Source organism: Dipodomys spectabilis, unplaced genomic scaffold (assembly GCF_019054845.1).
Source record: "Dipodomys spectabilis isolate Male_0828 unplaced genomic scaffold, ASM1905484v1 ptg000054l, whole genome shotgun sequence".
NCBI classification, from domain to species: Eukaryota; Metazoa; Chordata; class Mammalia; order Rodentia; family Heteromyidae; genus Dipodomys; species Dipodomys spectabilis.
Genome location: NW_024870731.1, coordinates 40,960,756 through 40,973,809, shown reverse-complemented (window position 1 = coordinate 40,973,809; position 13,054 = coordinate 40,960,756). Strand labels below are relative to the sequence as shown.

Sequence of the window (13,054 nt, the reverse complement as noted above, 5' to 3'; positions counted from 1 at the left end):
GAGCCACAGCACCACTTACAGTTTTCTGGTGGTTTATTGGAGATAAGTCTCACGGACGTTCCTGTCAGGGCTGGTTTTGAACCGTGATCCTCAGATCTCAGCTTCCTGAGTAGCTAGAATGACAGGCGTGAGCCACTGGCACCCGGCTGAATTCATTTTTCGAATTCTTCAGTGTTACTTTTTTTTTTTTTTGGGGGGTCCGGTCATGGGGCCTGAACTCTGGGCCTGGGCGCTGTCCCTCAGCTCTTCAGCTCAAGGCTAGCGCTCTACCACTTGAGCCACAGCGCCACTTCCGGCTTTTTTCTTTTTGATTATTTGGTGCTGAGGAATCAAACCCAGGGCCTCAGGCATGCAAGGCAAGCGCTCTACCACTGAGCCACCTTCCCAGCCCCTCCCCCTTTTTGTTTTTTTTGAGGAGGGAAAGGAGAGGGCTTGAACTCAGGGCCTGGGCACTATCCCTGAGCTTTTTTGCTCAAGGTTAGTGCTCTGCCACTTGAACTACAGCTGAACTTCCGGCTTTTTGCTGGTTTATTGGAAAGTCTCACAAACTTTCCTGCCTATGCTGACTTGGAAGTGTGATCCTCAAATCTCAGCCTCTGGAGTAGCTAGGATTATTGGCATAAGCCACTAGCACCTGGTTCATTCCTGAGCTTTTGTCCCTACCCCAAGTGCTCTACCACTTGAGCCACAGCTCTACTTCCAGCTTTTTGGTGAGTAGAGATAGTCATGCAGACTTTTCTGCACCAGTTTACTTTCAACCAGGATCCTCAGATCTCAGCCTTGAAGTAGGATTACAAATGTGTCACTGGTACCCAGCTTCAGTGTCAAAACTTGTAATAACACAATTTGCAATATTTTGGTGGGAAAATACCAGTCAAGCTACAAGGCTATTAACCAATGCCCAATATTAGTTTGCTAGACTGCCTAGCTTTCATGCTCCAGACCTCTGGACCTCAAGACTGGGAAGTGAGCTATTAGCAGCAGTGGAGCACTGGTCTAGTACTCCTCAAAGTGAGCTTCAAAGAGGATTAGTATCTCATCAGTGCAGCAACAGCCAGCTCACATAAGCCAAACACGGAAGGCTGCCCTTGTAGGTGGCTGTGCTTTGGTCTGCAATCCTCAATTTCAAAACTTGTATTACTTCATAACTCCTACTATAAAACCTATTTGGACTGTTAATGCTGAAACAAAGGGCTGAGTTGCCCAAGCTGGAAAGCTACTGCCTGCAGCCAATGTGGCAAGAGCAGCCAAGACCAGCTGAGGAGCACTTGCCACAGCTCCACTTCAAACTCAGCTTTTGCTGTTTCAGACTTTCTTGCCTAGGCTGGGCTGTCTGGAACCTCCATTCCCAGATCTCAAGCCTTCTGAGTAGCTTAGCATTACAAGCCTGAGCCAACAAGCCTGAGCCACTGACACCCCAGCTGAAAACACCTTCTATTCTGGGCTGTTCTGCACTTACAGTTGTTGCTGGAGACTGGCTTGGGGCCAGGCTGGCTCCAAGGAAGCAGGTTGCCTGGCCAGAGGGCATGATGTTTGCATTATTTCTGTTCTATCCCTGCTGAAGCTGTGGCCTAGCAGCTCCTGAGACGGAGGTGACGCAAGCTGGTTCTGTCCTCAGGGCCCCTCTGCCTAAGGCCCGGAGATTCCCTAATGAGTCTGTGGTGACTGACCACGGCCGGCTGGGACGGGGCCCCGCCAGCCCAGGGAAAATATAGTTCTTCCTTTTCTTCCAGGAAAGAAGGCCCAGGGGAGTGAGAAGTCATGCCGGGATGGACAGAGGGAAGTGTTGCCATTTAGTAGGGAGGGAAACTGCCCAAGAACAAAGGAGGCAGAGCCCCAGGAGGACCAGTAGCTGGCCCAAATAGGAAAATGGCCTTTCCTGGGGCCCGAACTGCCAAGAGAGGTGTGCTGTAGTTAGGGGGCCTTAGTGTCTTCTCAAGCTGGTAATGAGGTGAACAGGCCTCAGGATTCTAAAATACTAAGGGACTTAGGACAAAGCAGTCCTACACTCAAGATGGGAGTGTCAATCCCTGGCAGGGCTGAGGTGTTTATTAGCAGAGCACTTGCTTGCCTAGCACGCTCAGACCTTGAGTCACAACTCTAGTACCGCCCCTCATAAAAAGAAAACACTTGCATTTTTGTTAAAAATGTCACCATCCTCCCGTTTTTGTGCATTTAAATATGATTTGAATCTATGGTTCCTCTTCTTTGCAGAAGAGGGGATTGACTCTAAATCATTATGTTAATACTAGGCAAGCACTCTACCATTAAGATCTATATCCTGGGACTGGGAAGGTGGCTCAGTGGTTGTGTTTGCCTTGCATATATGAGGCCCGGGGTTTGATTCCTCAGCACCACCTAAGCAGAAAAAGCCAGAGTGGCACTGTGGCTCAAGTGGTAGAGTGCTAGCTTTGGGACAGCGCCCAGGCCCAGAGTTCAAGCCCCATGACTGAGGGGTGGGGTGGAATATATATCCCTAGCTGGACGCCAGTGGCTCACGCCTGTAATCCTAACTATACAAAGGCTAAGATCTGAGGATCTTGGTTCAAAACTGAAGTGGTGCTGTGGCTCAAAGTGGTAGAGCAGCTGGGAAGGTGGCTCAGTGGTAGAGTGCTTGCCTTGCAATTCCTCAACACCACATAAAGCAAAAAGAAAAAAGTGGGAAGTGGCACTGTGTCTCAAGTGGTAGAGCACTAGCCTTGCAATGGAGCTCAAATCTACAGTTAAATCCCCAAATCTACAATTAAAAATACACAAGCCAAGGGCCAGTGACTAACCTCTGAATCCTAGCTCCTGGGAGGGTGAAAGTGGAAGGATCACAATTTGAGGCCAACCTGATCATGTGCTTGAAAGCCCTTCTCCACGAATAGCTGGGCCTGGTAGAGTGCACCTGTCCTCCGAGCTAGGATGAGATCGGGGAACATTATGGCTCCAGAAGAGCCTGAGAATAAAAGTCTTTTGAGACTTCATCTCAATGCAAAGAAGCTGGGTGTGGTGGTACCTGTCTCTCATCCCAGCTATGGTGAGAAGCAAATATTAGGATCATGGTGCCAGACCCTAACCTCAAAAATAGCGAGTTAAAGGGATGGAGGCATGGCTCAACAGTAGAGTACCTAACTAGCAAGCATGAAATCTTGAGTTTGGATCCCAGTAGTGCCAAAAAAATAAAACAAGTCAAGTCTTCAGTGGCAGTGTCTTCATGTAGTCTTGAGAACTTGAGGAACAAGTGCGTATCTGTGAAATATATTACTTGTGGAAACTAGGTAAAATTAACACTAGCTTTGAGAAACAAACAGCCCTTTTAAGGCGGGTGTCGGTGGTTCACGCCTGTAATCCTAGCTCCGCAGGAGGCTGAGATCTGAGGATTGTAGTTCAAAAGTAGCCTGGGCAGAAAAGTTCCCGTGAGACTCTTTATCTCCAATAAACTACTAAAAAAAAGTGGGAAGTGGCACTGTGGCTCAAGTGGTAAAGTGCTAGCACAAAGAGGCTCAGGGACCCCACTCAGGCCCAGAGTTCAAGCCCTAGGATGGGGGAGGGCGAACAAAAAAGAGCTCTTTTAAGGCATATGATCCACAATTCTTCTCTTGTTCCCCGCCATATACACAAATTACATAGAGACTCACAAACCCACTTTTACATAAGCATTACGCATTTGCTGTATTGAAAAGATTTTTAGTTCCAATACTAGCAGTACAGAGTTACAGAGAAAAAAAATATAAAGGCTACAGAGCATATTTTTAAAACTTATTTGCAGGTATGTTAAATATGGTATGTTATGTATTGGAGGAAAACGGGTACTTTTGTCTTTGAATTTACTACTGACAATTTTCTGTGAATAGTTCTGTGCTAAGCATTGATATGCTAGAAAGAAAGCAACTATTCATCCTGGCTTTTTGCCTTTTGGTAACGTATTTACACACAGGCCTCAATGTTGAGAAGATCGAGGACTAGGTAGAAAAACGTTTTACACCAAGTTTGTACGACAGAAATTTCTCAGCAGTCAAAGTAAAAGAAAACAAAAACATGCAAACCATACTTTTCTGAAAACACTAAACTTAAAGCAAGCAGCGAAGCACACAAATGCAGAATGAAAAGAGCCTTTTCCCCTTCAACCAAAAGTAGTTACATCCTTACTAATTTCACTAGGCGCTGTTCACTTTTCAAACAGGAGACGATTTTTTTTTCTTTAAAAAAAAAAAAAAAAACACAACAAAACTGTCCCAAGATTTCGCAGCTCTACGGCAGGTTTCAGAAAGTCTTCCACTCGGTGCTTCAGTAGCGCGGGGGTGAGTAGGACGGAGATCTGGACCTCGAGGTGTACCTGCCGTGGGTGTAGTAGGGAGAAGGTGACCGCCTTCTGTACACGGGCTCCCGGTCTTGGGCTCTCCACCCCCCGCCCCTGTACGATCTGCCGTAGTATTCTCTGCCGTAGTATTCTCGATCGTCAGAGCCGCGATCGTAGCCTCGGTCGTAATAATCCCAGCGCCGGTAGCCGCCATAGGTAGGTCTTCCCATGTAAATCCCCGGTGTTGGGGTATGCGGTCTCTTCGTGATGGAGAAATCCACTCTGATCCTCCGCCCGGCGAGCTCCATGCCGTTGGCGCGCTCTTTTGCCTCCTTGGCGTCGTCTACGCTTTCAAAATACACGAAGGCGAACCCTCTGGAACGCCCGGACTGCTGGTCGTACACCACGGACACGTCGGCGATGGCGCCGTACTTGGAGAACACCTCCCTCAGATCCCGCTCGGTGGTGTACAGGCTCAAGCCGAACACGCCCAGGCAACAGTTGGGGTCGGGGTCCTCCCGATTCCCGCCGTGGCGCCTCTGCGAGGACGGCGAGGGGGAGCGGCTGGGGCTGCGCCGTCTTCCGCGGTCTCGACTGTAGTCCCTGCCGCTGGATCGCTGGCGGGAGCGGGGCGGGGATCGCGACCTGGAGAACCGCCGCCGGGAGCCCCGCGGGCACCGGGGCCGGGACTGGGAGCGGGAGCGGGACCTGGCCGGGGAGCGGCCCGCGGCTTTCCGGGGGGCCGGGGCGCTTCCACTTCCGGAAGCCGAGCGGGATTCCCGCTCGTCGTCGTCGAACATCCGCTCTCCGCTGTCGCTCATGACTCCGGCCCGCCCTCGTCGCCGCTCGCCGGGCTTCAAGCCTGCAAAAACACGTCGGTCACAGTGTTTATAACCATCTTCCCCTCGGGCATGGGGACAAGTAATCGTCGGACGGGGGCCAGAGGAGGAAAGGTTAATCGCGCTCACGGTTTCAGGCCATCATGGCGGGGAGCGCCCCTGGGAGCAGCTACCGTCACGCCAGACAGGAAGCAGACGAGGCTTAACAGGAAGGACTCAGGACCATATATAGTCCACGAGGCCACGCCCACGTGACTCGCCTCCTCCAATCAAACCCCAGCTTCCTTAGTCCCACCACCGCCTGAGTTTATGCAAATTTGGGATCCTGGGCTGGGGGCGTGGCTAATGTGGCAGACGGCTTCCCCAGAGACCAGGCCCCAGGACTACCACCAAAATGCAAAACAAAACCAATAAAGACTGTGAACCATCCATGGATTAGTCACTTGTTAGATCTGGGTCTTCAGGAGCCAATCCAGTTAGCAAAGGCCTTCTCAGACAACAACAGACGTATGCTCTGCTGGGCTGAGAATGTGGCTGAGTGGTAGAGTGCTTGCCTAGCATGCATGAAGTCCAGGGTTCGATTCCTCAGTACTACACACACAGAAAAAGCCAGAAGTAGCGCTGTGGTTCAAGTGCTAGCCTTGAGCTTCCCGAAACTCAGGGACAAGTGCCCAGGCCCTGAGTTCAAGCCCCAGGACTGGCAAAAGAAAAGTAAAAACATCTAAGTAGGCTCTCCTAAGCTTTTCAATCCAATTAAGTAGGCAACATTAACCATCACAATTTTTTCTGTTGCTGTAACCAGGGCTGTGGGAGCAGCCCAGTGGTAGGGTACTGGCCCTGGATTCCCTCCTCAGCCCTGAGACAGTAAAAACTACAATAAAAAAATCCTAAAACGGGGCTGGGAAGGTGGCTCAGTGGTAGAGCACTTGCCTTGGATGCATGAGGCCCTGGGTTCGATTCTTCAGCACCACATAAGCAAAAAGAAAAAAGCCGGAAGTGGTGCTGTGGCTCAAGTGGTAGAGCGCTAGCCTTGAGTGAAGAACAGCGCCCAGGCCCAGAGTTCAGGGCCCAGGACGGACACCCCCCCCCCCCAAAAAAGAATCCTAAAACTAGATCATTTATAAACAATTTATGTGTCATATTCTAGAGCCTTAGAAGAGACAACACTTTTAACCAAGAGATAACTCCAAGAGGAAAAAGTGAGAGTATGTGTGTACATATACTTCACACAGTCTAGTAACTTTTACTCTTTAGTACGTGGAGATTGAGTCACACCAACTTAAAAGATGTATGTTCCCTCCCTCCCCCCATATACTGGCTGGAGGTTGGAACGGAAGGCCTCAGGAGTTCTAACTTTGCCCCCCCCCCTTTTTTTGATTGGTTGTGCAGCTTCAACACAAGGCCTGGGTGCTGTCCTGAGCACTTTTTGCTCAAGGCTAGCACTCCACCACTTCGAACCACAGCACCACTTCCGGTTTTCTGGTGTTCACTGGAGATTCTCACGGACTTTCCTGCCCTGGCTGGCTTTGAACCACGATCCTCAGATCTCAGCCTCTTGAGTAGGTGGGATTACAGGTGTGAGCCACCGGTGGTCGGCTCTTTCGGTTTGTTTTTAGATTAAGGCTTTGGGAATTCTGCCAGGGCTAGCTTCAAATTCCGATCTCCTGCCTGTGGCTGCCCTACTGAGAGGTGCATTTCCTTTAAAGCACCACCTGCTACGGGCCACTCCCATGTTATTAGATGCAGAGGGTTTTGCCCTTTTTTGGGGGGGGGGGGGGACAGAGAGTGTCCTGGCACTTGAACTCAGGGCCTGGGCTCTCTATCACTTGGGCCTCTTCATGCACTTTCCTGCCTAGGTTGGCTTTGAACTCTATTCTCAGATCTCAGCCTCTAGGGTGCGTAGCTAGGATTATAGGATTACGGTGTGAGCTACTGGCACGCAGCAGGCTTTGTTTTTGTTGTTTCCTTTCCTTTCTTGCGCCGACCCCTGGGCTACAGACTCAGGGCCTGGGTGCTGTTCCCGAACTTCTTTTGCTAAAGGCCGGCCCCCTACCCTTGGAGCCACAGCTCTACTTCCGGCTTTGGGGGCCCGTTTACTGGAGACGAGTAGTCCCAGCTGAGGGCGAGGGCTGCGGCCCGCCCCGCCAGGCCCAAGTTTGCCCTGCACGTGATCTTCACACAGCAGAGCACAGAATCCATTTTGTTCGCCGTCTCGCGTCCGCTCCGCTCCGCACCTCTTTGTTGTTGCGGGCATCCGAGGGAGGGGCGGCGCGGGGGCTTGAACCCGGGGCCTGGCTGGCTCGGGCGCGCGGCACGGCCTGCGCCAGGCCTCCGGGGCCCTCCGGGGCTCCCGGCGGGCTCCTCCCACCGCCGTGGACGGCGGGGCGTGCGCGGCGCCCGGGCCGGCGGACCCCCCCCCCGCCCCGCCGAGCGCCGCCCACCACGCCGCGCGCCCGCGGCTTCCCGCCTCGCCCGGCCGAGGCCGGCGGCGGCCAGGCCCCGCGCCCCGCGCCCGCGCCCCGCGCCCCGCGCCCGCGCCCCGCGCCCGCGCCCCGCGCCCCGCGCCCGCGCCCGCGCCCGCGCCCCGCGCCCGCGCCCGCGCCCCGCCCCGGGGGCCCGGCGAGCGGGCCGGGGCCCGGGCGGGCGCCGGGCCGGACGCGCCTTTGTCCCGGCGGAGCCGCTCCCGCTCGGGCCCGCGCGGGCGGCCGGGGCCGGGGCCGCTTCCCATCCACTCACTTGCTTCACAGAACTGTGCACGCCGACGGCCTCAAGTCCGAAACTCCGTGGAAGTGGAGGGGAAACTCCACCCCAGCCCCGGCCTTTCCTGTTCCGGTCTTCTCGGAAGACGAGGAGCTCAGCCGGGGAGGAAGCCCGCTGCCTCAGTTTCCCCAAGAGCACGAGCACGAGTTTGCGCCTTTTCGTGCCGGGCCGCAGGCAAAGTCTCAACTACCCACGGCGGCGCCCCGCCCGCTCGGCCTACTGATTGACAGTCGGCTTGACCAATCGGAGCACCGCTGGTCAGAGCGGTGGGGGGGCCTTCCGGACGCATGCGCCGTGGCCTTGTTCCGGAGATGGGAGGCTTCCGGGTGTGGGGCCGGCTCTCCGGGGGCTGGCGCCGGGGGCCGGGGGTCTGCGCGCGGCTCCGGCACGCGAGCTTCGGCACCCGGGCCCGGTAATCACCGCCGCCCCGGCCTTGGCGAGGGGGGCGGGCCGGGTCCCCACCCTGCCGTGCCGCGCGCCCCGCGCTGCGTCGTGGGGCCCCGAGTTCCGAGAGCCCCGGGCGGGCGGCCTGGGCGGGGTCCGGGCCGGCGGACACCGCGGCCCCATGGTTGCTCCGTCCACCTCTTCCAGGCGGCAGCCGCAGCCTCGGGACGCGGACCCCGCGGGGGCCCCGGGCTGGCCGCGGCCGGGCGGCCTCGGGCGGGAGGAGCTGCTGCACGCGCTGCGGGCGGCCCTGCTGCGCCGGGAAGGTGAGGGGCCCCGGGCCGGAGCCCCGCCGCCGCCGGGCCACGCGTCGCCTCGGGGCTCTGGGAACTAGCGATCTCTGCTGGGAGACGCTGTGGTGGCGAGGCACTCACCGGGGACTCAGACCTCTCGGTGGCATTCCAAGACACTAAGGAGCCTAAGCCCTGCGAGACGTAGGACAGCAAGTGCAAAGGCCCTGCGGTGGCAGTGAGCCGGGCTTATGTGAGGAGAGGTGTCCAGTGGGTTTACGCGAGGTTGGGGTTCACTGTGGGGTCACGTGCTGAGCTGCGTGGGAAGGTGCTTTGTAAACTCGCGATTACTGTTGGCTTTTGCTGATGTTTGTGTAATATGTTTCAGGGCCTCTAGTGACATTGAACAAGCCAGCGGGGCTGCCCGTGTCAGGTAGGGGGTGTTGGGAGGTAATGAATGAGAGATGATGTCTCCAAGGGAGGGGTGGGGTGGGGATGAAGCTCTTTTTCCTCTTCTGTAGGAAAGCCAGGAGAGCTGACGTTGCAGTCGGTGCTGCCCGAACTGAGCCAGTCCCTGGGTACTGGGGAGCTCCACTTGGTGCGAGCACCTGGGAAGTGAGTGATGAGGGGGAATGTAGAAAATTCATCGTGGAGCGCCTGCCCGTGGCACACACTTGGCAATCGGCGCTCCCTGGGGGCCAGGGCAAAATAAATAGAATGAACTACCCAACCTTGTTGGCTCAGGCGGGGAAACCTTGTTTCTCAGGTCTGTATTACGGCTGTGGCATTACTGTTTGGTCTTGAGTGGAACAGTATTCCTTCTAAGGGGTGTTTTTGTGGGATTGGAGTTTAGGGCCTCGTGCTCCTGCTTGGCTTTCTCAAGTCTGGAGCTCTACCACTTGAGCCACATCTCCACGTCCAGCTTTTTTGCTAGCCAACTGGAGATGGAGTCTTTTCTGTCTGGGGTGGCTTTGAACCAGGATCCTCGGATCTCTGCTTCTCAAATAGGCTCACAGGTGTAAGCCACCAGCATGCAGCGCCTAGGGGTCCCATTTTGTGAGTGGGCCCACGCACTTTGTGTGATTTGTCCCTTCTTCCAGGGAGCCCTCCGGGCTTGTAGTACTCTCCAGTTGTCCCCAGACAGCAAGCCACCTGCAGAAGTTCTTTATCCACTGTAGGAGGGCCCAGAGGCCCACAGCTACCTACTGGTGAGCGGAGTTCGGGAGGCTGTGGGGGCAGCGGGGAGTGGGGGTCCCGTGGGCCACCCTGTCACGTCTCGTACCCTTTCTCAGTGCTGTCACTGATGGCATCCCGAGCCACTCTGAGGGGAAGATTCGCGTGGCCCTGGCCCTGGCACACACTAATGGCATCAGCCAGGTGAGTCGGGCGGGGAAGGGGGCTCTCCAATTCTGCCACCTTCCAGAGGAGTCTGGGGAGGGAGATGGGGGGAGAGTGGCCCCCTGGGCCGGGGAGAGTGGCCTCCTGGGCCGTCTTGCGGGTGCAGCTCTCAGGTGCGTAGGAACCTTGTTCAGGCTTGGCTGGCCCCACAGGGTGTTCCTGTCAAGTGCCCATCCCGAAAGGACATCACGGAAGGCGTCAGGAGGACCCTCAGCCACTTCCGTGTCATGGCCGCGGGCTCCGGCTGTGCCCTGGTGCAGCTGCAGCCACTGACAGGTGGGCTGGAGCTCTGGCCGGCTTTGGGGCCCCGGTGGGAATGAGGACTGTCCTCCCGGTAGTTCAGCCAGCGCCACGATCTCACCCTCCTGCCTGCCCCATGCCCTCACTGCCCTTGTGCTTGGGGGAGGGGGAGGGACTCCCCAGGGGAGGGGGGGAGAGGCTGTCCGCCACGTCCCGTCTTCTTCGTCCAGCGTTTCCCGATCAGCTGCAGGTACACATGGTGCTGCAGCTCTGCCCGGTGCTTGGGGACCACACGTACGCCGCGCGAGTGGGCACCGTCCTCGGCCAGCGCTTCCTCCTGCCAGCTGAGAATGCCAAGCCCCGGAGACAGGTGCCCAGGCCCATGCGCCTGCTTCCTTCCAGCATGGGGTGTGGTCCGGGTGCCCTCCTGGCTTCCTGCGCTCACTCCCCCTGTCTAGCTGTGTGGCTTGGGCCCGTCCTGCCCACGTGGCAAGTGGGAGCCCTGAAGCAGAGGGACTTCCAACAGCCCTCCCTACGCTCGCCCCCTCAAGTCTGGGGTGTGTGGTAGGGTATTTCTCAATGCCCTGACCTTGAGCCCAAAGTACCGAGGTGCGCCCCCCCACCCCCCCGCATGCAGTGTGATGAGTGGGAGAGGGTAGGGGCGGGCAGCCACGCAGGGACCCCGCCAGTTGAGAGGGCACGCTCTGTGGATGAAGATTTCACCTGCTGACACCGCCATCCCGGGACTACAGGTGTCATCCCATGAACTTGTCCAGTGGCAAGAAGGGCTGGACATGGTGTTTAGCTGTGTGGCCAGGAGGAAAGTGGTTTGGGAAGTTCCCAGCAAGCATCTGCTGCTGTGTGGGAATTAGTGTGCTCAGCCATGGGGTGTGTGTGTGTATGTGTACAAGACAGCTGCACACAGGGAGAGGGGCTGGCCTCAATTCCCCTCCGCGCTCCATCTGGCTGCCTTGGTTCTTCCGTTCAGGTCTTGGGTGACGCTCTGCTCCGCCGCCTCCGCCTCCCTCCCTCCCAGGCTGCCCAGCTGCCTCTGCACCTCCACCTGCACCGCCTTCTCCTCCCAGGCACCAGCTCCGCGGGCGCTCCTGCCGAGCTCCTGGCTCCCCTGCCCCCCTATTTCTCCAGGACTCTGCAGTGCCTCGGGCTCCCCGAGCCGTAGCCTTTCCACTGGTTCACTGTGTGGCGCTGGGCAAGTGGCTTCTCTGTGGACTTGAAATAATAAAAACTCCTACCTCAGGCTCTGCTTTGGCGGATTTGCTGGTAAAACAGATACTTTCCGTGGCCTGTGGTTTGCTCAGTTGTATTTGGTGGCTTCCTTTGAAAGCTGACCATTTTAATCATTTCCCCCCCCTCCTTTTGGTGCCAGTCCTGGGGCTTGAATTTGGAGTCTGGGTACTGAGTTTTGTTGCTCAAGGCTAGTGCTTTACTACTTGAGCTTTTTTTTTTTAACCACTTTTGTTTTTTTTGGTGTTTCCTTGGGGATGTGTCTTATGGACTGTCTGGCCCTAGCTGGCTTTTTGAAATGTGACCTTCAGATCTCAGCCTCATGAGTAGAATTATAGTCATGAACCACCAGTGCCCAGCTCATTTTTTCTTCTTATTACATTGCCTTGGCTGGCTTCCACTCCTGGGCTCAAGAAGCGTTACTGCAGGAGTGCATTACACTGCTGGCCTCTGTGGAATTAAGTACACTTAGATGGTGATTTTCCAATGTGCCGCCAGCTCCACGGCCACCTCCTGAACTGCTTCCATCTTCCACAGCTGATTTCACACCCACAAGTCCTTATAGCCTGACTCGACATTTCCCACCCCCACATGACATTCTGGTTTTATCTCAAATTGACTAGGTTCACCATCTAAGTGAGATACTTATATTTTACTTTAAAAAATTGAAATAGGGCTGGGTGCCAGGGGCTCATGCCTGTTAGCTACTCAGTCGGCTGAGATCTGATGATCCTGGTTCAAAGCCAGCCTGGGCCAGAAAGTCCATGAGACTTAACCTCAAATTAGCTACCAGAGCTGGGCACCAGTGGTTCACGTCCGTAATCCTAGCTACTCAGGAGGCTGAGATCTGAGGATCGCGGTTCAAAACCAGCCCGGGCAGGAAAGTCTGTGAAACTCTTATCTCCAGTAAACCACTAGAAAACTGGAAGTGGTGCTGTGGCTCAAGCGGTAGAGTGCTCACCTTGAGCTGAAGAGCTGAGGGACAGCGCTCAGGCTCAGTATAAAAGCCCATGACCAACAAAAAAAAAAAAACATACTACCTGAGCTACACCTACAAGCTTATCAGTATTTTTATTTTTGTTGGTCATGGGGCTTGAGCTGGGCTTGGGTGCTTTCTCTGGCTCTTCAGCTCAAGGCGAGCGCTCTAGCAATTGAGCCACAGCGCCACTTCTGATTTTCTGGTGGTTCATTGGAGATGAGTCTCACGGACTTTCCTGCCAAGACTGGCTTTGAACCACAATCCTCAGATCTTGACCTCCTAGGTAGCTAGAATTAATAGGTGTGAACTACTGGTATCCAGCTTCTACCAGTCTTTCTGACAATGCACCCAGGATATTTCTGTTTACCATGTCATGAGAGAAGGCTTTTTTTTTCTTCCAGTGCTGGGGATCAAACCCCAGGCCTCAAACATGCTAGGCAAGCACTCTGCCACTGAACCACACTGCCAGCATATTTGGAGGTTGGGCAGTACTACTGGGGTTTGGACTTGGCTTCAAGCTTGCTAGGCAGGTGCTTTGCTTCATAAGCCATTATAGCAGGCTCTTTTGCTCTAGAGGGTCTTAACTTTTGGCCTGGGGTAGTGTGGATCATGAGCCTCCTGTCTTTGCTTCCTG

At 55.4% G+C, this 13,054-nt stretch overlaps 2 protein-coding genes across 2 annotated transcripts; one reads left to right on the top strand and one right to left on the bottom strand.

The window, feature by feature from the left end:
- Positions 1–3,550: 3,550 nt before the first annotated feature.
- LOC122108170 (transformer-2 protein homolog beta-like) lies at positions 3,551–7,949 on the bottom strand. The gene is made up of 2 exons (XM_042680152.1): positions 7,861–7,949; positions 3,551–5,147 (listed from the first exon to the last, which is right to left on the bottom strand). Exon 2 carries the CDS (start codon positions 5,104–5,106, stop codon positions 4,273–4,275), a length of 834 nt encoding a protein of 277 aa, XP_042536086.1. The 5' UTR covers positions 5,107–5,147; positions 7,861–7,949; the 3' UTR covers positions 3,551–4,272.
- A 207-nt stretch (positions 7,950–8,156) lies between these two features.
- On the top strand, positions 8,157–11,453 carry Rpusd3 (RNA pseudouridine synthase D3). Its single transcript, XM_042680151.1, has 9 exons — positions 8,157–8,296; positions 8,476–8,594; positions 8,947–8,991; positions 9,080–9,173; positions 9,659–9,766; positions 9,851–9,935; positions 10,109–10,232; positions 10,427–10,566; positions 11,185–11,453. The coding sequence occupies exons 1-9, from the start codon at positions 8,172–8,174 to the stop codon at positions 11,374–11,376; spliced, it is 1,032 nt and encodes a 343-aa protein (XP_042536085.1). The 5' UTR covers positions 8,157–8,171; the 3' UTR covers positions 11,377–11,453.
- The last annotated feature ends 1,601 nt before the right edge of the window (positions 11,454–13,054 follow it).

Excerpts from the sequence above, each read along its gene's own strand:
- LOC122108170 (XM_042680152.1), bottom strand. The coding sequence starts at position 5,106 with ATGAGCGACAGCGGAGAGCGGATGTTCGACGACGACGAGCGGGAATCC.
- Rpusd3 (XM_042680151.1), top strand. The coding sequence starts at position 8,172 with ATGCGCCGTGGCCTTGTTCCGGAGATGGGAGGCTTCCGGGTGTGGGGC. Across the intron at positions 8,297-8,475 it reads AGCTTCGGCACCCGGGCCCG|GCGGCAGCCGCAGCCTCGGG; the intron begins GTAATCACCGCC and ends CACCTCTTCCAG. Across the intron at positions 10,233-10,426 it reads GCAGCTGCAGCCACTGACAG|CGTTTCCCGATCAGCTGCAG; the intron begins GTGGGCTGGAGC and ends TTCTTCGTCCAG.